Source organism: Corvus brachyrhynchos, unplaced genomic scaffold (assembly GCF_000691975.1).
Source record: "Corvus brachyrhynchos isolate BGI_N302 unplaced genomic scaffold, ASM69197v1 scaffold331, whole genome shotgun sequence".
Taxonomy (NCBI): Eukaryota; Metazoa; Chordata; class Aves; order Passeriformes; family Corvidae; genus Corvus; species Corvus brachyrhynchos.
Window position 1 is genome coordinate 1,647,824 of NW_008237229.1, and position 22,039 is coordinate 1,669,862.

The following is a 22,039-nucleotide window of genomic DNA, read 5'->3' on the forward strand; positions in this document are numbered from 1 at the left end:
GGCTCCGCCGCCCGCTCACCCGGGCCGCCGCCGGAGCCCTCGGCCGCGGGAGGGATGGCGGCAGCAGGGGCCTTATCCCGGGGGGCCCCATACCTTGGGGGGGGACCCATCCCTCGGGGCCCCCTCCTTCGGGGGGCCCCATCCCGCGGGGCCACTTCCCTCGGGGCCGCAGCCCGGGGCGGTGGGCCCCCAGCCCTTGGGGGTACTTCCCTCGGGGGCTGCATCCCTCGGGGGAGCCCCTTCCCTGGGAGGCCCCATCCCTCGGCCCCATCCCTTGAGGGCTGCATCCTTCGGGGCCAGCATTTGTTTTCGAGCAGCTTGTGCAGAGAAAAACAACTGTGTCGGGGAGGTTTTGTCTTGTTAGATATGGCAGTCTTCAGGGTGGCTGAAATTCCCTTGCTAGGGACAAATAGCTGTGTGGTGAAGGTCTGTAGTAGCTTATTTCCAATCCGTGTTTTGACACAGCGGATTAGTCATCTCAGGAGACATCCCAACCCCATATATTACTATATGTAGCAGCAAAATTTTCACCAGCTCTAACAGAGCCAAGAAGTGGGATCAGCAGATTGTTTGAGAAACAGGGTAAAGCACAAACCTCAGCAATGTCTTTCTCTTTTGCTTCCATTCTGTTCTATTTTGAAACGTGCTTTGTACCTATACACTGTGATTTAAGAAGCCCCCTTTTCTGCCTTGAGTCCAAGACCCATAAGTTTTCCTTAGTGTGTGTTATTAAACGTATTTTCTCCTTAGTAGAATACACCCACAAAGATGAACGGAATCCCAGAGGAGAGGAGACTTGTTTTAATAATACAGGGACTAAATGGATAATCCAAATCAGGATGACAGGTCATGCTCTCACAGATTCTCAAAACAGGAGTTTCTCCAGCGTAGTCATTCTACCAGCCATTTCACAAGAGAGACTCATGACTTGCTCGAGCCTCCACACCTTATTTCTCAAAGTATCAATTTGTGAAGACAGCTTTAGCCTTCTCCAATCATTTCACTTGCTCAGAAAATCACAGCTGAGCACCTTTTCCTGGAAGAAGTAAACATTCCATAAGACTAATCCTTGAATCCTAAATCACAGGCTGCCATTGCTACCTTGCAACTGGCAGGAAATAGCTGCTTCTTTGGCAGGCCAAATTTAAACCAGCCAAGGATGTTGTTTAAGTAAGACTTTGGAAACTGGTTTGTGTGGGTTTTTTTTAATTTTTCCAATTTTGTCATGATAAGGAATCTTTTTTGTTACAAAAGGCATTGGGGATCCTTCTTGAAGAAAAGGTGCAGGTAAGGCTCCATTTTTTATGTAAGTGTCAATCTGCCAACTATTGCCAAAAGAAACTAGAGCTAAGAACACAAAATGCAGTGTAACATGGGTTTGGTAGGACTGAACTTTTGCTGAAAATTGATTGATAAAAATGGGGGTTATTTTGATCACCAAAAGCAGTCAATTCCACTAGTCAAGATCATCTTTTTCTTCTGCTTCTCTCCCCATCCCTCAGACCTTTCTGCCTTCACCTCCATCTCCAGAAATCTGTCTCCCAAGGTCCAACTCCTGCCTCCATCCCTGCGTGAAACTTTGCTGCTTCAGCCTTTCTTTTCAGGTGCTCCATTTCTCAGGACTATGGCAGGTTAGGAAGGGTTGGAATCATTAGAAAGCATCTGCAAGAGGCTTGGCACAGAGACCAACCTGAAGAAAGACGTGCACTTCCAGATTTTGGATTTCTAGGCAAAGTTAACCAGTAATACAGTTTTCTGATCTCCCCTTTTGGCTTGTACAACTCTTTGGTTTGTATTGCATTGTGTTTCATGACTATAGGTAAAATATATCTTCTTTCCAACAGATAGGCATCTATACTCTGGAATAGTTTCATCTAAACTTAAAAGGCCAATAAAGAAGTGATGCTTGAATATGTGTCAAAAGTGCTGTTGCTGGAGTAACTTCTGTTACTGGGTTCAAATCATTGTTTCTCTTGCCCATCCTGTTGTTTAGTTCTTATTACTTTTATGAAATATCACAAGCTGTCATTTAATATATATATATGGCTGTTTCATAACGAGAATGGTCATGGTTTTGTAATCTCTGTAATTGACCTGCTTTAAAATTCACTCTATAAGGCCACAAATAACTGTGCTTTTTCAAACTTCTCTTCTGTTTTTTTCTGTGAGTAAACTCTGCGTGCTCTGTTCATGAGAGTACACCCATGGGTTTGATATGACTTTTTGCTCAAGAAAAGCAGGCATGACCAGTCTGTGCATTTTTGATGCTGTTAAGAGCACTGAGTAATATCTGCACAGTTCTCTCCAATTGCAGAATTGGAAAAGCTTCACCAAAATGAGTAAACATGCATCCAGGTAAAAACAAGAGTAAGAAACTGACACTAGAAGATAGTATTTTGAAGTACAAACTTTTTTTTTCTTTTTTCCTTTTTTTTTTCCTCTCTTTTTTTTTCCCCCGGAAAATAATTTTATGAGGCATAAGAGACCTAGCAGAATGTCACTAAAAAAAAAATTTTTTTTTTAATTTTTAAAAAATTTCCACTGGTATTCTAAAAATTCAAGACTTTTTTCCCCTGATGTTTGCTCCCAGGGGAAATTGTTAGGCTATTTTCTATGGAACATGGACAGATGTTTTGGCAAGCTAGATTGGAATTTCCTGAATTATTTGCAAATACTCATGCTTTTTATCTAGATGTTTGATTTTATCAGTGAGCAAATATTTCAGGACAGTATTGCAAGCAAGAAAATCCATCTTGGAACTCCTAGAAGTGTGTGGTGAGTGCAAGCAGTATGGTGAAATGAAATATCTGACATTAGCACACTACCATAGGTGGCTCTCCTGGGAGGTATTGGAGGAAAAGGCATCTTGGCCCTCTGTCTTCTTGTCATTCTGCTTTGTTGGAATAAATTTCACAAAGGCATTATAAAAGGAAGAGTCCAGGACAGACTGCACTGAGCCCCAGTGGCTCCATTTCCCCCGCTCCATGGGAAATGAAGGAGGGAGCTGGGACAGCCTGGGTCTTGCTCTGTGATGTGCTCTTCATGTAATGGTGTAAGTGTCCCTCACTTTGCATAACCCCCCAAATGCTCCCAAGCAGGGTATTAGGATAAAATCTGCATGAGAGGAGGGGCAGCATGGACTAAGAGTGTTAAAAGGCTCTGCTCTAAATAAACATGCTCCCAAAAATCAGTTGCTTAGAAGTTGCTGAAAAATCTCTGTAATCTAGGGACAAGTGCTAGTACAGGAGTAAAGTCTAGTAAAATACATTTACAGCCAAATTACAGCATCTTGGTTGCCAGTTTCATTGTACAATAGGGATAAGGTGCAATCAGCTGTTTCCATTTCATCATCCTGTAGTTCCTTTGGTTTCTGCTTGCCTGCTGTCTGTAACCTAGAGTGAGACTTTTATGGAGCCCCATGTCCTGGAAAGACCAGGCAATTGCAGTAGGTATTCACAAACCATATTGGAAGGCTTCTGCAAGGAGAGGAGTTGAGTGATGCTCTTGAAATACTCTGAGGCACCAGGCTCTAACACTCCTCTGTAGGCAGGTGACTTTTAGGGATTATTCAACATAAATTGAATTCTACACTGCTCTGAGATGTTTGATCATTTTCCAAAGAATAAAAGCTTTTTCGTCAATTATGCAGGAAATGTGATCCTTGTATAGGAATACTCTGGCTTGGATTGCATACCTGTACAAGTTGGAGCAAATGCATGGGGGTCCCTTTGTCAAGCCCTTTGTAAGAGGCAGAGCATTGGCAGAATCAGACCTGTCCATCCTGCGTGCTGTGGGTGAGCCTCCACAGATGTGGTGCCCATTTGTGGCTGGTGACCTCAGCCCAGCACTGTGACTTCTCTCCTCCTCGCCTCTTGACATATTGCTTGCACAAGAAGTGGAGAGAAGCAGTTCATGGTAGGGCTGGTAAATGCTAAATATGTCGTGGCTCTTTGGCGTGGGAGATGGGTGAGAGAGCCATCAGCCACCACTTCAGAGTGCAGGCACACCCCTGGCTACTGCCACCTCCAAAGTGGCTGGAGCCTCATGCTGGCCACCAGAGAAACAGACAGGGGTTAAAGTTAAAAACGGTCGTGAGCAACTGGGTAAAGGCTCAGAAATGAAAAATACTAAATTTGAAGCTGGGTTGTGTAAAGGATTGTACTCAAATGGGAGAGATCAAGTGCCAGAGCATGCAATGAAATCAGCTGATTGCAGAGACATCCGTAGAAGAGAGGTTCCATCTCTACTTTCCCTTTTCCAGCAAGGCTCAGGTATGATCTCACTGCCCTGCTGAGCAGTGGCACTGATTTAGATGGCTGCAAAAATCTCAATCTACTATGCATTAAAACTGAATAGAAGTCAAGAACATGGCATTGCTACGAAGAAATTAAAATCTCTGTCAAAAGGAGGACATTCCTCATCTATTTCACTATGTGAAGTCCCAAGCAGAAAGTAAAGAAGAGCAAATAAAATAAAAGCTATCAACATAGCAGTTTTTTTAGAATACACAACTGGGGGTGGTTGGAGTGTTTTGGATTTTGCTTTGGGCTGAAGAGGAGCCCAAGGGCCTTGCTGGAGTTAAACTTTTATGCTTCTACAGTAAATCCTTCAACACAACCACACAGGGCATTGAGAGGAGTAAAGAGATTAAGTGTGGTTAATATTTTGATATACAGTAATGAACTTTAGCAAGACCTCAAACTGAAAAGTACTACCTGCCCTCACAAGCTACTAAATAGGCACAACTGATGTTTTACTGCTCACAAAGGAGAAACATTAGTCCAGATACCTTCTATACTAAGGAAATAGTCCTCAATATCCATTATTTGTTGGAACAATTAGCACACCCTTCAAATATAATATTTTATACTGTGAAAACCAAGAGCTGAGATGATATTTGGGAATTTCTGCTTCCCTCTCCCATGCCTTAATACAGTGGAACTGTTTTCTTTAGTCATCAAATATTTCTCAATGGTTTTAAAATACTTTCTTTGATCAATGGAAATTTAGTTAAGCAATTGAAATATATAAATTTTAGAAGGGACTTGGAATATTGATCTTATTGCTGCTGAGTTTTGATGATATAATTCTAAACAAATTAACTGGTGCTTAATTTTTGCTTTGTTTTGGTTTTCTTGATTTCAAATAATTTACCATTTTCACTGGTTAAAAAATAAGGCATCTCCTTTTGCCCCTTTGTTTTTCTTTTTAATGAAGAGGTGGAAAGAAAAACAAAACAGAAAGGAAATGGGAAAAATTGGGAAAAGCATTCATTAACTGTTTTCCCATATGTGCATTTGTACTTGAGTTTGTAACAGTAAAACCCTGGAGAATCAGATAAAGACATTTCCAGAAGAGAGTCCAGGTTTAAATCATTGGTTTCATATCTAGAGAAAGCTTCAATTTTTGTTTTTGTTAAATATATGTCAATTCTTTGGGAACCAGAGGGTGGTCCACATCTGAAGTTCCAAAAACCCACGAAAAAAACAAAAAAAACAACTATGTATCTTTGTTGGCAAAGTGGAAACCAATTAAATTTGCCTTATTGTTTCTCTTTTAAAGTAAGAGAACAGTGGGGTAGTAGCCCTATAAATTACAAAAAAATAAATGGGTTTCCTTGAAAAATGCCTGAGCCTTGAGGCTTTTTCTTATCTTGTGTGTACTTTTGGTAATTTTCTAAATCATGATGACTGCCATCATCCTTTTATTCCATTAGTTGCATCCCTTAATCAGTCCTTTTCTGAACTGTAAAGAGAGGTTTTTGCAGAGTGATTCAAAATGCTGTATTCCCAATGAATACTCACTAGCTCAGAAGGATTTTTTTGTCAAAAAATTAGAACAGACTCTGGTAGAATTAGGCCTACAGCTGTTTTTCAGGATTAGCTATATTTTTTTCAGTGAAGATACTATTTTAGTGTGCACAGGCTGAATGCCCAACAAATCTGATTTATGAACTTCTGTTTCAGATTATTAGGAAAGCTCTAACAGAGGAAAAACAAGTGTCCACGAAGACATCTGCAGCAGATCTTGTGACAGAAACTGATCATTTTGTGGAAAATTTAATTATTTCTGTTCTGAAAGAGAAGTTTCCCTCCCACAGGTGAGTGCCTATAGAAACTATCAACAACCTTTTTTTGTCCTTTACATGCTGCATATCTGACTGGTATTTAAAGGCAACCTTAAAAGTCTGTATATCTTTCTTATGTCTGTGTATCTTTGTTATATATTAACCTATTGCTGTTGGACATTTTCATAGGACTCCTATTTTTTAAGAAGTACCATTTCCTTATATGTAGTACTTTATGTTTTCTATGTTTCTTGATATATGTATTTAATAGCAATGTTTCCCCTGTAGGGACATCATGGATGAAGGTTTCATGTGGATCTCCATGATGTTCAGAATACTGGTCTGTTGCCTATTGTATTAGGATTATGCTAAGGCTATCTATAAAAATATAGCAGAAATATATGCTAGCAAAGGTCCCACCCTGCAGACCTTTTCTGTTGCCATCACACATATGCATTGGCCAGATCAGGACAAGTAAAAGTGTATTTAATCACATTTACCTCATCTTCTATAGTGAGAAGATCAGTGAGAAGCAGGGCTGTTTGTCATCATCATCATTATTTGATGCCTCTTCATAAACAGGCTATAAATTACTACATGGGCTGCAAACCCAAGGTTTCAAAAGTAGATCAGGTTGTCCATTCCTCTTGAATTATTGTGGTCAACTTGAAAATAACAACCCAGCTCATGCACAGATTAGAGAGAAGGTTTGTATTAGCTGCCAGGTTTGGTTTGATGCAAAGACTGCAATTGATTTCTCCTTTTCACTTCAATGGATAAAATTCAGTTTCCTGCAGAGTCGGTGCAAAGCCTGTGTATCCCTTAAATAGTGTCCGACTCCCTTCTAACTGTGGGCATCTCTGATGGGGATGAGCCTTGCATTCCAGCACTGTGCAGAAAGCAACAAAGAGGAAAATTGGAAGGGTTCAGCTACTAATCTGATGATCAGTGATGCTGCTGGGCAAAAAAACCCACCATAAGAAGGAGCAGAAAGCATATTTTATACTAAATATGGCTTTCTAAATACGTGCTGTGTGTGATGGCATATTGAAGCAGTACTGTACAGCATGATGTGTGGTTCTTGGCTGCAGTTCTCAAGAGAGTGCCAGGCTTTACAGGCCTATTATTTGTGTAATATTCCTTCTACTATTGCTGGCTGTGCTCTTCTCTCATCTCCACTCTTTTGTTAGTTTTTTCCTTGAGCAGTCTGGCAGAGAATGTAAAACATACACATTTCACATAAAATGCGAATCACCAGACACACTCAAGTTACTCAGAATGGGAAGAAAAATTGTAAGGTCAGTGTAGACCTAGGAACTGGAAAATCCCAGATTTTATCAACCCTGTACAGTTAACTTCTGACTTTATAAGTAAATGAAGGAACTGCCATTTCTTCAAGACATTTTATTTTGTTGCTGGTGGTTGCTGGGTTTGGTTAGAATTTGTTCAGATAATTAATGCATTCAGATGAAACAATAGATTAAAACTAAATTTAACTAGACTTGATTAAAACACTTGCAATGGAGAATTTACAATAGCAATCAAGGGTTAAATTAAAGTACAATGCAAATATTAAAAGATAATTTAAATTGTATTCAGTCTTTCCCCTAACCTGGCTGTTGCAAGCAGCACTGAAGATTTCTGTTATTTCTTTTTCTTCTAAATTATCTTGATTCTTACATCCTCTGAATCAAAAATGGACTTGAGGAGTTAGGAAAATTAAAAGGGATCTCATTAGAATCTGCCATTTGCACTAAGGCACTTATGAGTCTTGAGATACTGGAAATGTACTCAGAAGTAAAGAGAAATATTAGGAAAATCTGTTCAAAATGTAATTCTCTCCCATGTTTCTTTTTTCTTCTCTCTTCTTGGCTAAGTGGTGTGTATCATCTTCATTCACACTTCACTCAAGTTTTAATCTGTGCTCACTTTTTAGTACTCTGATGTGCCCCCAGTGAGTCTTTTCAAAAGGATATTTTTTTGGATAGATCCATGAGCTGTGGGTAGGCACGGCCAGACTACCAGGAGCTACTGGTTGCAAAGGGCTATCCCAACATTTACCCCTGCTATTATTACACAAGCTGGCATCTTTTGTGTTACTTCTGGCCTTAATTCTGTAGACATTAAAATCAGGACACAGCAGTTTAAGACGGTGACATCCAACTCTAGCTTCCCAGCTTTCTGTGCTCAGACCCCCATAAGAGGATAGGTGAGGGACAGCCCCAGTTTGAGTCTCCTGCACTTGACTGGATATCATTTCTGCTGCAGATTATGGTATGTTACAGCTTCCCTGCTGTTTCTGCAATGAATTTCAGAGAGGCACCATGGCATGAACAGATGTAGTCGAAGGCTTGGCTAAAATTACTAGACTCATTTTCAGTGGGAGTAAACTGTAATCCAGATTTGAAGAGAGGTCAGCAGAGCTGGCAGGCTGGCATATTAAATTAACTATTTTAATAAGGTGGTTACCCCTCCCACTTCTCAAGCTGTTCCTAGAATTTACTCCAGTACTTCACACTGAGTGTTTTGCTTAGTTTGCAGGTTTTTACAGGACACAGAGCAAGACATCTGAAGCTGACCTTGTGGGACTCTCACATTTCCCAGTATTGTACAGCAGCAAGGTGGGGGGGGTTGTTACCCTTTAGCCCAGATTTCATAAAATGTGCACCTAATTTGTCCTACATCCATTTTGGAAAAATTGTTCTTGAGTGTGAAGACTTTATCTGCGGCACGGCTGTGCCCCAGCTCCAGGTCAGCAGTTCTGAGCTCAGGGACTGCAGTGTCACACCCCCGCTGCGAGGGAAAGGCGAGGAACTGGCTCGCGAAACTTGAGGGCAAATCATCTTACACAGAAATACTCCTGTCTCTAAGGAGGGTCTTATTTCACCTTTCTTTGGTGGAAGACAGCAAAGCGAGACAGCAGCTGTAGTTCAAGCTCCAGCTGGGGAAGCTGGCAGAGGGTTGACGCAGAGGTACAATTTATGTGGAATAAGGATAATCTGAGGTGTGATGTGAGATGCTCCACCTATGCATCTTCTTCATCCAGCAGCACAGACAAAGCATGGTTGGGTTTGGATTCTAATTACAGGATTTGTAAAAGCAAAAGTTAAGTGATACAGCACCAACAAGACAAAGTGGTGGAATATTTAGAGCAAGGAGCCTGCAAAGTGTTATGTTAAACTGAGAGTTTAAAACACTTGGTCAAGTCTTTCTTGTTTCTCAGTTGTGCACTAGCACTTTGTCCTTCAGCTGTTTCCTTTAACAGAGATGAAAATAGTAACAAACACTTCCTGATTCCCTCTCTGTACCAGCTGGGGGTCTATAATGCCATCAAAATAGTCTGTTTCTACTTAAGTCCAGGCAGAGTAGCTTTTGGAAAATTCAAGAAGACTCCTCCTGTGCTATCTGCAGAACATTTTAAGCTCATGGCTTCAAGTGTTATCTGGAATTGTTCTGTACAGGTTGAAGACACAAAATAAAAATAGCTGCTACTCTAGTCCTAGGGAAGGACTCTTTTGCAAAAGACATTGTCTCTTTATTTTATCCTTTTTTTTTTCTCTTTGTGTCTTTGAGAGAAGCTTTTTTTGCCTTCAAGCATTTGCAGGAACTCTGACTACCACTACTGGCTGTTCAAATGTGAAACCACCAGCAACACTCACTACTAGCAGTTGGATTCTATTCCTTCTGTGCATATAGGACTTTATGAAAATCTGTGAGAGTAGCACCTGCACATCTCTTACAGCAAGAGACTTGAGCAGTTTATGGGAGAGCAGGGATAATTAAGGTCAACAGGAAATGTGCCAGAACTGGATGTTCGTTTCCCAGGGAAGAAGGAGAAAAAAAAATGCTAAAAGAAACTGGGACAGAACAACAGAAGAGAAGATGACCTCAGATTTAATTTTGTGCCTTGTGCATCCAAACAACAAACAAACAAAAAATAATCTGTTGATTTTTTTCTGTGTCATGGGAAAAAGAAAGTCCACCTTTGTAAACCTTTTAATTTCCTGAGTCAGACTACTGTAAGAAAATACAAGTAGGAGCAAAATTGTGGATTTTGCAGGTACAGTTTGCAGTTTATATTACTTACTGCAAGAGACAGGCCTAACCCATAAAATTATAGTCTGCATAAAACAATCTCCTCCTTGAGTTCCAGGGATGCCAGTTCAGATCCATTTCTGCATTCATTTTCATGACTTCCTTAATGGCATATTGGAGGAGTGGATATAGAGTTCTTCTTTTGCATGTAAAATAGTATGCTGTAGATTCAAGAACTCTCCCTCAATGAAAGTTACCAATTCCTAAATTTGAAAAGCAGTATGTGTGTTAACATTTATACAAAATTGTTTTATGTAGAGAGAGAGAAGTTATCTCTTAAAAACCAGAATGATGGGGTTGACTTTCCAAGTCACATATCTAAGCTGATGATCTGGGATACTTGTTTCACCCTTGCACCAAATGCAGGTTTATTGCAGAAGAATCCACTGCTGCAGGTTCAAAATGTGTCCTCACCGACAGCCCGACCTGGATTATTGACCCTGTTGATGGAACATGCAACTTTGTGCACAGGTAAATGGACAGCGGCCTGGGAAACGCATCTGAACCCAAAAATGCAGCTTCCCACAGCTCCTCCCTTCCTCCTAAAGGTGCTTTTCCCTGGTAGGTTTGTTCCTTCGACTCGCACGTAGGGGTGATCCCTTTACCCCCGGTAGCCGGCGTGGTGCGTGAGGGAGGCTGTGTTTGTGCTGCTAGCCCAGGGCCAGCTGGAGTTTCTGGCGGCTGCCCCGCGGCCCGTGGCTCTTGGCCCGCTCGCAGCCCAGCGCTGGCTAACGAGCAGAGGCTTGGGCGGCGTGGAGGAACAAGGCTGCGCTGTGAGGACACCTGACCCAGCGCCTGGCTGCGTTCTGCACATTCCCTCTGGGAGCGAGGGCTCTTCGCTCCCCGTCAGACGCACGCGCTTCGTTCTTCCCGGGAAGTGCAGCCGCTGCGTGTGCGTGGAGCAGCACTGAGAAAGGAGTTGTACACAGATACTGGTTTTAAATTTCAAAAGTACCTCCGCAAAATTAAATCTGGGGGTTGTTGCTGCAAAAATTATGACTTTAATTCACCGTTCAAATGCTAGAGTTGTAAACTAATGACTATTCATAATATTTCTACTTAAAAACCCTCTGTAGGTTCTGTCTTATAGTTAGAGGCTTAAAATAACTGCAACTCTCATTAAAAAAAAAAAAAGGCATTTCCTTGACTTTTGGTGCAATTACACAGAATTCCAGGGGAGGTGGGGTGTATCATGTGATGATGTTTCATGCAATTAGGTAAAATTTCCTCTTTCTAGCAATATTTTCTGGACTTTCGAAGTCCCTTTTAATATATGTTTTTAAGAAATTAATTTATTTCAGTGTTTAAACTGCAATAATTATGCTGTAGTCAAAAGGACCAAATTAAATACGTGATCATCACTTTGAAAAAGGAGAGCATAGAGGAACTGGTTTCTTTTTATATTGGTGTCAGCAGCAAGGTATCTCCATGCTACTTAATTGCTATCTCAGGTGCATAGCTTGAACAAAATGTGCTCTTGAAAGCAATGACTTATTATAACATTAGTGATTTTATACTGGATAATTCAGCTACACTAAATCAAAAACATCCCTAAAGTACACTACGTGTTCAGTGTAAAAGTTGTAATGCCTTCATGTGTTCATTTCTTGCCTTCTCCAATACTAAGTTAAATTTTTAAAGGAACTGACAAAGTTAAAGAGGTTGACAAAGGAGAGATACTATAATGTCAAGTGCATTTTGACAAGTAAACTCACAGTGCTCCATGTGGGGTTTTGTTGCCTGAGGGAGATGCATAAGAAGTAAGTTGAGAGATTTTTCAGCAGTACTACTTCATTTCTTATTTTTCACAGATTTCCAACAGTGGCAGTGAGCATTGGATTTGCTGTTAACAAAGAGGTATGAAGTATGTTCTTTAAGATGGGCACCTGAGAGTTGGCTAGAAGTCTCAAAACCATGTGGGAACTTTAAATGAAATGATTTTTTTTAAAAAATCAGTCACTACTCAGGTTTTCCCCTGCTTTTTAAATGCATCTGATCATATTCTACTCATCTAAAATCATAGTCCTGCAAAACTTACTTATGGAAACTGGCAATTAAAAGAGAATTCTATGAATTATTACAAGTATTATGGGATTTATTTGGAGAAAAAGGGAGTACTGGTGTGAGCAAGGTTTAGTTAGACAAACCATAGTAAGTTCAATTTAGCGCTGCCTCTTCAAAATTTAAACATACATCCCAGTGTTTCTGTATTATTATTATTGCTTCTTTCCTGCTAGCAGTATCTGTGAAAGCTAACCCCTGCTGTGAGTCAATGTAGAACTGATTTTCTGAGGAGTGCAAAATTATGGGCATAGTTCATTTAATCTGCATTGATGTTTTCCTTAACATAGTAAAATAGCTATATTTACCACCTAAGAGCTTGATTATGGTGAGGGTGGGAAGGTACCTAGCCTTCCAATGTGCCATTTTGAGTTTCCTAGCTATGCTCATTTGTGCTAGTGCCTTTTCTCCAGATGTTGCTGGTTTACAGTTTGATATATATCTACTGAATAACTAGTTACTCAAATTTCCAATGAACGTGCCTCTTTCAGCCTAATTCCACAATCTTAAATATATGTACAGCTTTAAGCAAAGCTAGCAAGAAGTCTGTGCAGTAACAACCAAGTTTTCAGATGTGCTAGTACCTCTTACTGATTTAAACAGAATAATGTTGTATACTTCTCTGGTTAGGCTTTTCAAACATGGAAATTGCAGAGAAACACTTCCATGCTTTTCTGAAATTTATTCATTACCAAAGGTCCTTTTGAACACGACATTTTTTTATCAGACAGCTCTATTATTTATGTTTTCTAGAACACCATCATGATTTTGATGCTGCATATTTTGGGTTATGTAAACTAAACAAAGCTGAAACAAAAGTAAGGAATTATGTTACGTCTCCCCCAGTTAAGCAAATAGGACAAGCAGAAAAAAGAGTAAACTGAAGAGGAACCAAAGTACACGCAGGGGAACTGGCCTGATTATAAGCCTTGAACAGTACTGAGGAAATTCCTGCAGATGCCTCTACGGAAAGAGTCTATTAACAGTGTGTTCCTCAAAAAACCCCTTGGTTTAGATGGGACCTCAGGATAGGGACCCAGGACAGTCTATTCCCTTTGAATTGTCTCTGATGAACACTGAGTGCAGCAGGAAAAAACTTGGAGCCTAGAATATCTGAGATGCTTTCTTCACCTTGTGGCCAACTTCTGACACCTCGGGCAAGTCACTTAATTTTTGTGTACCCCTAAATTAAATAACGCTACTATTACTGACCTAGGGCCGGTTTTCAGAGCTGACCCTTGAAGTTTGTAAAGTGCTTTAAAATCTTTTGATGGAGCCTATTAAAATAATAGAAATTTTAAATACTTAGGGTCTAATTCTGACCCTCTTTTCATTGGTAAACAGAATCTCCCACAAAAATTCCACTGTTGCACATTCTTAAGCTTTCATTGAGAGTATTTTTGTCCAAACTCCTTCTTCTGGAGTCCTGTGACTTCAAGAGATTCTCACAAAAGGATTTTGCAGAGAAAGATTTGAGCAAGTGACTAGAGTGTACTGCTTTGATTGAAAAAGCAGGCAAATTCAATGCACCACAAAAGTTCAGGTGCCTACCAAAGCGTCCACTGTTAATAAAGGGTGTGCCATGACTGCTGAGTTTGGATGCCTAATTGATCCTGGTGTCACAAATCTTTGGGGTCCAGCTGAGGTCAGTGGGGTTGCTTCAAGGAGTAACTGCTCACCAGTGAAAGCAAAGCATTCAGAGTCTTGCCTCAGAGGCCTTGCGTATTTTCAGTAAAAACATTAAACTGAATTTGAAATCAACTCAGTATTTAATCCATTCTAATGTGAACAGAAACTAACTGGGAGTCAGAATTTAGAGGATCAGGAACACATTGCATTAACTTCTCTTTATTACCTGAATTTTATGTGACCTATATCTCAATATCACAGTAATAGTAAAATTATTCCAGTTTTTTAGCATCAGTATAATCTTTATTATGTGTACCAATTAAAATATTGCTGATCTTTCTGCCATTAGTAGTTGTTTATATTTATGATGAGTAATTTGAGTTGCATTCATTTCTTTCCTTTTCAAAATCTTAAAGCTTGAATTTGGTGTAATTTACCACTGCACTGAAGAACGATTATACACTGGTAGAAGAGGTCAAGGGGCATTTTGTAATGACAAAAGGCTTCAGGTATCAAAAGAGACAGGTTGGTCTAGATTTTGTTAGAACTCTAAAAGGAATATGTTAATTTTGTTTCAGAGTTGTTGCAAATCATCATTAGGATAATGAACATCATTATCCTGATGGAAAGTATTTCACCTGCATGATAATTTTGTTGTTTTGTGTTTGTTTTTTCCTGAAAAACCACAACTTTCCTCCTTTTATTTTTAAAATATACATCTGACTATGAACTATTTAAATAATCCTAAATTATTTTGCTTCGCAACCATTGTTTAAAATAAGGAAGAACGTGTAGATTCACCAGTTTCATTCCAGCTGAGCACTGCCATAACTTTTTATAAGCAAGATGCAATGGGAATGGTGAATCAAATTCAGAGTACTATGGTGGCTGCTGTTCACTTATTTTCCAATGAACTTGTATGTCACAGAGTGTATGATGTCTGTAGGCATATGTGCTAACAGTGAATTAAAGGATGCATGCTTCATTAGGGGTTCTTTGACAGCTTGCTCTGGTGTGTGAGGTATGTTTCGATGTACAAGTAGCCAGCAACAATTTGTCAATGCTTTATTGGAATTATTTTATCAGTAAACCAAGTCATAGATCTGTCTGTTTACCTAATGGTTATAGAAAACAATAATTTTGTATTATTTAGAGAAGTTTTCTTTTAGTTAATTAAAATGCAGAGGAGAACATAGCACTCAGTTGTTGGTGGAAGCAGACATATGCCAAAAATGTGCACCACTGTACACAGGAGGTAGTAAAAATTTCACCCCAAGGAGAGATTTAATGAGCTCAAAACACAGTAAATTCAAGCAACTTGACATACAGATTTCTTTAGTGCCTCAAGAAGACCCTGCATCAAAATCTCCCTGAAATTTGGAAAGTTTGGCTATACAGCTAAGTTAATAGTGAGCTGGGGTCTACCTATTTGGAGAGATGGATTGTAAAGTCAGTGACTAAGATTTTAATCATTGATTATACATCACATTTTTCTCAGTGTTAAAATATCTCATATTCCAAAAAATCCCATACTGGCAGAGACTGTTAGGAAGAGCAAGGGTTGCTTCCAGTTGAGCTGGATGAACCACTGTTGAAATGGCCTCCCTTGCTTTTGCAGTCAGAGAGTTCTGGTTTCCAGTTGAACAATGAACAATTTTGGCACATGTCACTTCTGTCTTCCTTTCTCTGGACATCCAGTCTATGTGGTTGTCTATACCATAGCAAGGGAAGTAGATCTTCTGCCCTTCCAAATGCTTTGAAATTTTCCTTTGTTTTGAGATACATCACTTGGTGGTGGGAAATTTTCACCAGTGAAGCTGGATCTGCTTTAATCTCACTTCTACTGATATTTTAAGTGCTTTAAATCACAGTTGCTCTGTAAAGGCTGTGGCTTCAGTGAAATAAACCAACCCTGGAAGCAAGACTGTGTTTCCCTGTAGCTGCCACTGGAACTGAAGTGGCCATGATGTGTTTGAAATCTAAGCTGTCATGTCACTTCCTGCCGTTTGTTTTCAGGAAACGGGATTGTTGTATGATGTTGATCTACACTTAGACATTCATTGTTCACATTTAACCATCTGAAGTCACAGCCCAAGCAAACACTGTTCTTTGTCAACGCCCAATTTTGTAGAGGTTTGGTATGGGAGTCCACACAGTTATGATACACTTAAATGAAGGATCCATCTTCCCTGTTGTCCCAAGTGATCCTTTCTTCTCATGCTTCGATTCATGTCAGGCTTTACATGTGCTAATACTGTAAATGTATTTTCTTTTTTTAATCTTCTGTGGTTGACAGAATTGATCTTTTCTTCATAAATTTATCCATATCACTGTTAAATCTTTTCTACCAAGCCTGGGTTGGTTTTTATTTTGGCCTCTATCAGAATGAGGAATAGTCAGTAAATTTTATTTCATATCTTGAATTCCTGAAATCCCATAATGTCTTGAGATCAGCCAGCTCCTTTTTCTAAGCAGAATTCCCTCTTAGTTACCTCAGTCTCTTCATCCAATTTCTAGCTGTAGCCTTGATGAAAATTGAGGAGATTCTCTATTAGAAATATATTTAATAACTCAGAAGAATAACTGCCTCAGTCTCAGCCTAACTATGACTGGTGTGGTGTGACGGCTTGGTGCATGTCAGCAATAAGATGAGCATTAAATGTTCTCTGATTATAAACTGGGTCTGTTATGCAAAATAACCTAAGGCAGATTGCTTTCCCCATCCAGAGTTTTCAGTAGTGGCTAAACAACAAATACCCTACAGCATGCCTGGATTGGTTTTTTTCTATTTTAATGCAGTAATTTAAAAAGCAGCAGTTGAATCTATGGTTCTACAGATAATATTTGTGACACTCTGTAACTTTTAATCTAATTACGTACCTGTTACTCACCAACCATTTTACCATGTTACTTGAATCCATAAGGTTCATCTGCAATACTAAATTCTTTGGTAGGCTGTTTAATTAAATGGTGTCTCACTCCAGCCTAATTTGCCTTTGAAAACCTCCTTGCTCCTTGTGCTGAGAACTTTCAGCTTATGCAGGTAGCTGTAAGAGTTAGGTAGAGGTTGCCTACCTGAATGAATACCTGGCTTTTAGCCCAGGGTAGGGGGTGACACCTGCCATGAGGTGCAGCCCAGTCAGTGCGTTATCAGCTGCTAAACCTTTGAGTTTTGTCCTCCCTTTAACGCCTCCACGTTCAGCTGGCACAGCAGGAGCAGGGACACTTGGCATTTGATCAGCCACCTCCACCTACATTGGCACACGCTTGTTGTAGCCTGGCAGTATTCAGATCTCATGTGAGGACTGCTTCAACACCTTTCAAGTCACTGTGAGTCTCTCCTTTGACTGTACACAAGGCTGGTATCTCCATCTGCTCTAGGACAGCATTGCCTTTGCTGAGCACAAGACAAATAGAACAGTCACAGATTATTATGAATAAAGATACTGCTTTAATTTGTCATAAGAAAGGGTTTTTTCAGTCATAAGGTGTCTTCGGTCTTTGAAATGTCAGAATGAGCTATTACTAGGTGACTGGTGATTTAGGGAGAAACTTTTTTTTCTTCTTACTGGGTTCCCAAATGTTTATAATTGGTTAACAAATTACATTAAAATTCCCTATTCAAGAACCATCCTGTCTTCAAATGTGAACAGATTAGCATCATGAACATTTACTAGGTTACTGGATTATTTTTAGCTGACTGCTAATATTAGTGAATTTGCCAAAAGGTGACTGGTCAATGAAATAAAACTATGTATGAAAAGGAATGTAAGAATGCATTCTTGGTTTTAATCCTCCTGTTCCTTTTTTTTTTTTTAAAGTGTGTTTAGAACAGACTATTTTGTAGAAGAAACCTAGTCTTCCTTGAATTTTTATACAAAGTTGTCACTTATTCTTTGAAAATATTTGGGGTAGAAAAAGGGACATAAAAATGAAAAGTTCATTAGTGTTTAATTTGAAAACAAATTTATGGAACCTTCCTGGAAGCTGTTGAATTAATGGAAACATCTCCCTACCATTACAGATATCTCGAAGGCCTTAATTTTAACAGAAATTGGTCCAAAACGGGACCCTGCAACTTTGAAATTGTTCCTTGGTAATATTGAGAGATTGCTCAAGGCCCAAGCACACGGGTAAGATGTTTTACAGTACATGTCTCACATTTGTGACCACAAAGTCATTAAAAAAAGTAATTAAAAAAAAAAGACTGAAACAAGTGTGTTGTACACCTAGGTTGAAGTCAAAAGCATTTTCTCCTTTGTGTTACTGTGGGGTGTAGGGTCCGTGTCATTGGGAGCTCCACGCTGGCCCTGTGCCACTTGGCGTCCGGCGCTGCAGACGCCTATTACCAGTTTGGGTTGCACTGCTGGGACCTGGCAGCGGCCACTGTCATCATCAGAGAGGCTGGTGGCACTGTGATAGACACTTCAGGTGAGCAAAATGCCCTTCCTTTTCCATTGACTTTTGGGGGACTGAGTGAGTGGCTGCCTCAGGGCAACCTGTGTCACCTCAGTCCAGTCCTGCCCCTGTGTCTCTAGCTCATTTCTAGCAATATCCTGTAGAAAAGTCTGTACTCTCCACTAGACCCTGGCTGTTTATTCTGTACACACTGATGTAATTCCAGCACAGGATTTCATCACATCGAAGGTGTTCTGAGTCAAACTCAGAATTCTGAGTTTCTATGCCTCTGAGTAATTTCCTTAAAGCCTCGTATTTACAGTAAGGAACCAGCCCAGGAGATTGGCAGATATGCTCGGATGTTCCAATGAGATTTCAACATAGACGTCCTCCCAGGAAAGGAGGATGCAAGTTTGAACATATATGAGTGGAAATTACTCAGAAGGAGTAAAGGGCAGCACAGTCTCCAGATTATTACTTAATTAATTTAGATGGTACACATCTCAGAGTAATGGTTTACTGGTGACCAGTACCTGGATACTCTGGAAAGATTTGGTGGATTAAGAAGGGTGTGTTGAATGAACTAATTTTTCTTCCATTGCTAGAAGAGGGAATATTGCATTTATTGTTGGCTACTGAACAAATCTAAGCACTCACTGCTCCTCTTGCATACTTTGGCTCTGTACCTAGAATTTTACAAAATAATTTTTTGCTGGAGATTTCCACGTAGGCATTGTTCAATTAGGCTGTTATTCCCACCCCAAAAGGAGCTACGTATGAAGTTGTTTCAATGTTTTTGACCCTATCTAATTACAGCATGGCTGATATTTAAGACACTTCTCGTTAATCCTCTTGTCCTCAGGGGGACCTCTGGATCTTATGTCCTGCCGAGTGATTGCCGCGGGCACGAGAGAGATGGCCATGTTCATAGCTCAGGAAATACAAACTATTCACTACCAACGGGACGACGAGAATTAAATACTCACTGTACCGAGTTTGCCCTCCTGAACCGTGTAACATTTGCAAGATGGGTGTCTTGGAAGGGTACGTGATTGCAGCAGGATGATTTCTGGGGAGATTTTCTGTGTCAAATATTTTTTATAAATTTATTACCATGTGGGAAGGCATAGGGAGATTTTTAAACCTCTAAGAACCGTGTTTCCTTTTTAATATGTATCTCTTTCAGCAGTATCTTTTTTATAAGATAGAGTATTTTACTTGTAGCAAATTAGTCTCAACATTAAGTTGTAATTTCATATCTGTGGGGCTGATATTTAGTCTTTTGTAACATGCAGCTAAAAAAATGGAACTTTATTTTTACAGATGCAGATCTCAGGTAAATGAGCTTTAGGACTGTAGTAAAGGAGGAGTAGTTGAGATGTGTGCCTATAATAAAACCCTTGTTCCATGATACTTAAGAATGCAATAAAAAAGGCATTGTTGTTTCCTAACGACATCATAGCTCTGTATCCATAAATGTACATGTATGTGTGTCTGTGTGTGTATATATATGTGTGCATATACACTTATATGTATGCACACATGTACCCAGGTGTGTATGTGTATGTATATGGGTATCCTGGATGTTTACAGCAACTTAGAGAATGCATAGAGAGAAGAAAGCTAATATTGGAAGCTATTTTCAGGTCATGGTTTAGGTTACATAGGTGATTCCAGTCGGGGGCTCTCCGAATGGCAAAGAGCAGAGCTGACCATGGAAAATGTTTAATTGTTTTACAAGCTGCCCAGCTGGTTTTGTTTCCTTTCATCCCTCTGCATGGGCATAAATCATACTGTCCTGTAGGCCTCTGTAAGATGCTCAAACCTGCAAACACTTACTACCATAGAGTACTTATAGTCAAAATCAGGAATATTGAACTCCAACTGAGTTATTCACAGTATTAACTATGACACACAGCAGTAGGAGGCCAGCAGAACAGAGCACAGTGTCAAAGAGCTGTTGATTTTAGAGAAACTTTGAGCAGAACAGCAGGATTTGGCCCCTTACAGGCAAGTTATTAAAAATATGCACTTAAGATATGCTTGCAAAAAGTTGTAAATCACATGCCCTTCTTGCACAACATTGTAATCACACTTTTTGATCAGAAAAACCTGTAAAATCAAGTTACATAGATTTCCTAAATACACAGGTATTCTCTATCCCTGTATCTAGCCAATAATTTCTATTTAGACTGTGTTTTACATCATGAGCACAAGGAAAATACAAGTATGTCGAGAAAAGCAGTTGATACGAAATCACTTCTATTTTTTCATCAAAAATTTAATTAAAAGGTATCTCTTTTTTGCAAGAGTGCAAATTGAATAAAGGAATGAGCCAAAAGAGTTGGTTAAAAATTTTACATTTTTTTGTACACTGCATGTGTAGTCTTTGTAAACATGTTCAGATATCTGCTTAGAAGATACAAACTAAGCAATATTTTTTAAAAATAACCCTGTGTGTGTTTCTTGCAATGAAAAATGTTTTTCACTGAATATAACAGGAAGTTCTGTGTGATTTCTTGATTTTTTTTTCATGAGAAAGACAAAAATATTGACTGTGTGAGGAATATCTAAATCCAACTAAGCATTTAAAAGCTGATGGTTCTTAGCAGAAAATCAACACTTTCCATCACAGTGATCAACATTTTGTCACTGCTCCCTTTTACTCTCTCCATCTCTTTGTACCCCTGTTTGGAAAAGGAGATTGTAAGCCCTCTGGGGCAGGGACTACGGCAGTTTGGCTCTGGGTTTTCACAGTGCTAATAGGATGAGATTCTGGTCCCCAACTAGGCACCGAGGTGCTATAATAATACAAATAATAAATGCTAATAGGCTCTCTTGTCTCTTGTTCACTCTCCCCCCGCTTCCCGAGCACAGAGGAGATCGGAGTGATTCCTCTCTGATTCCAGGGTGCTTAGTCCTGGCAGCCGTGGGAGCAGCTGGGGCTTTGCTTGGGCTTGTGCTGTGCCTGTAAGCCCTGTAAGGAAGCTTATGCTGGCAGGGAATCAAGTGTGGGGGAAGCTCAGCTCCACTTCATCCGCTCCCCCTCCTCACCCTGTCCCCCCCAGTGCATGTGTGAGAAGCTGCTTCGTGGCTCCGGGGAGGTTTCCCAGCAGCTCAGCTCACTTGTACAAAGAAAGTCTCTGACCCAGTTAGGGCTGGTGTGCCCTGGCGTTCCTGGAGCTCAGCAAAGCAGGGAAATCTGTGCATCCACTTCAATGGCACACGCCAGTGATTTGGAAAGCCAGGAGCCAAGCAAGGCAGGAAGGGAGAAGTGCAGAAACCCATTCCCAAGTTCTCATTTGTTCCCAGGATGCAGTTTGGGTTTTTATTCGGGCTGTAGTCCAAGTATGTTAAACTGGCCGTGTGTGTGGGGAGCAACAATCCTGTCCCCCCCACCTCCTCTGCTGCCTGTGTGCCAGGACAAACATTTCTGAACCCTTCCAGGGGACCAGATGAGTGAAGTGATCTGCCTGCAAAGTACCCCAGTAACCAACAAAGGGATTATTTTCGAGGCACACTGTTTTCCCAAGCCAATTCAGTCCCTGGCCACCATGAGTGGCTGACTTTAGGCACTAAAGGGGGTAGCAGGGGGCAAGCAGGACAGTTCCCTTCACAGATGGTGCCACAGTATCCCAGTTCAGAGTTTGCATCAAAATGCAGCCTTAAAACTATTTGACTGCAATAATTGAGTGAAATAAACTGTGCTGGAGTTTTTCCTCTCTTCCTTATTTCTTGGTAGCCAAGTGAAACTCCGCTCAGCATGTGCCCAGCAGCTCTCCCTGTGAG

At 40.2% G+C, this 22,039-nt stretch overlaps 1 protein-coding gene across 1 annotated transcript in view; it reads left to right on the forward strand.

Annotated features, from left to right (window-relative positions):
* The window catches only part of IMPA2 (inositol monophosphatase 2), a 21,896-nt gene extending 810 nt beyond the window's left edge, over positions 1 to 21,086 (forward strand). The window contains exons 2-8 of the mRNA XM_017729436.1: positions 5,967 to 6,100; positions 10,529 to 10,633; positions 11,974 to 12,019; positions 14,269 to 14,377; positions 17,877 to 17,985; positions 18,132 to 18,283; positions 19,113 to 21,086. Of these exons, the coding sequence (XP_017584925.1) occupies positions 5,967 to 6,100; positions 10,529 to 10,633; positions 11,974 to 12,019; positions 14,269 to 14,377; positions 17,877 to 17,985; positions 18,132 to 18,283; positions 19,113 to 19,228 (771 nt within the window). The 3' untranslated portion in view covers positions 19,229 to 21,086. The remainder of the gene's footprint in view (positions 1 to 5,966; positions 6,101 to 10,528; positions 10,634 to 11,973; positions 12,020 to 14,268; positions 14,378 to 17,876; positions 17,986 to 18,131; positions 18,284 to 19,112) is intronic.
* The last annotated feature ends 953 nt before the right edge of the window (positions 21,087 to 22,039 follow it).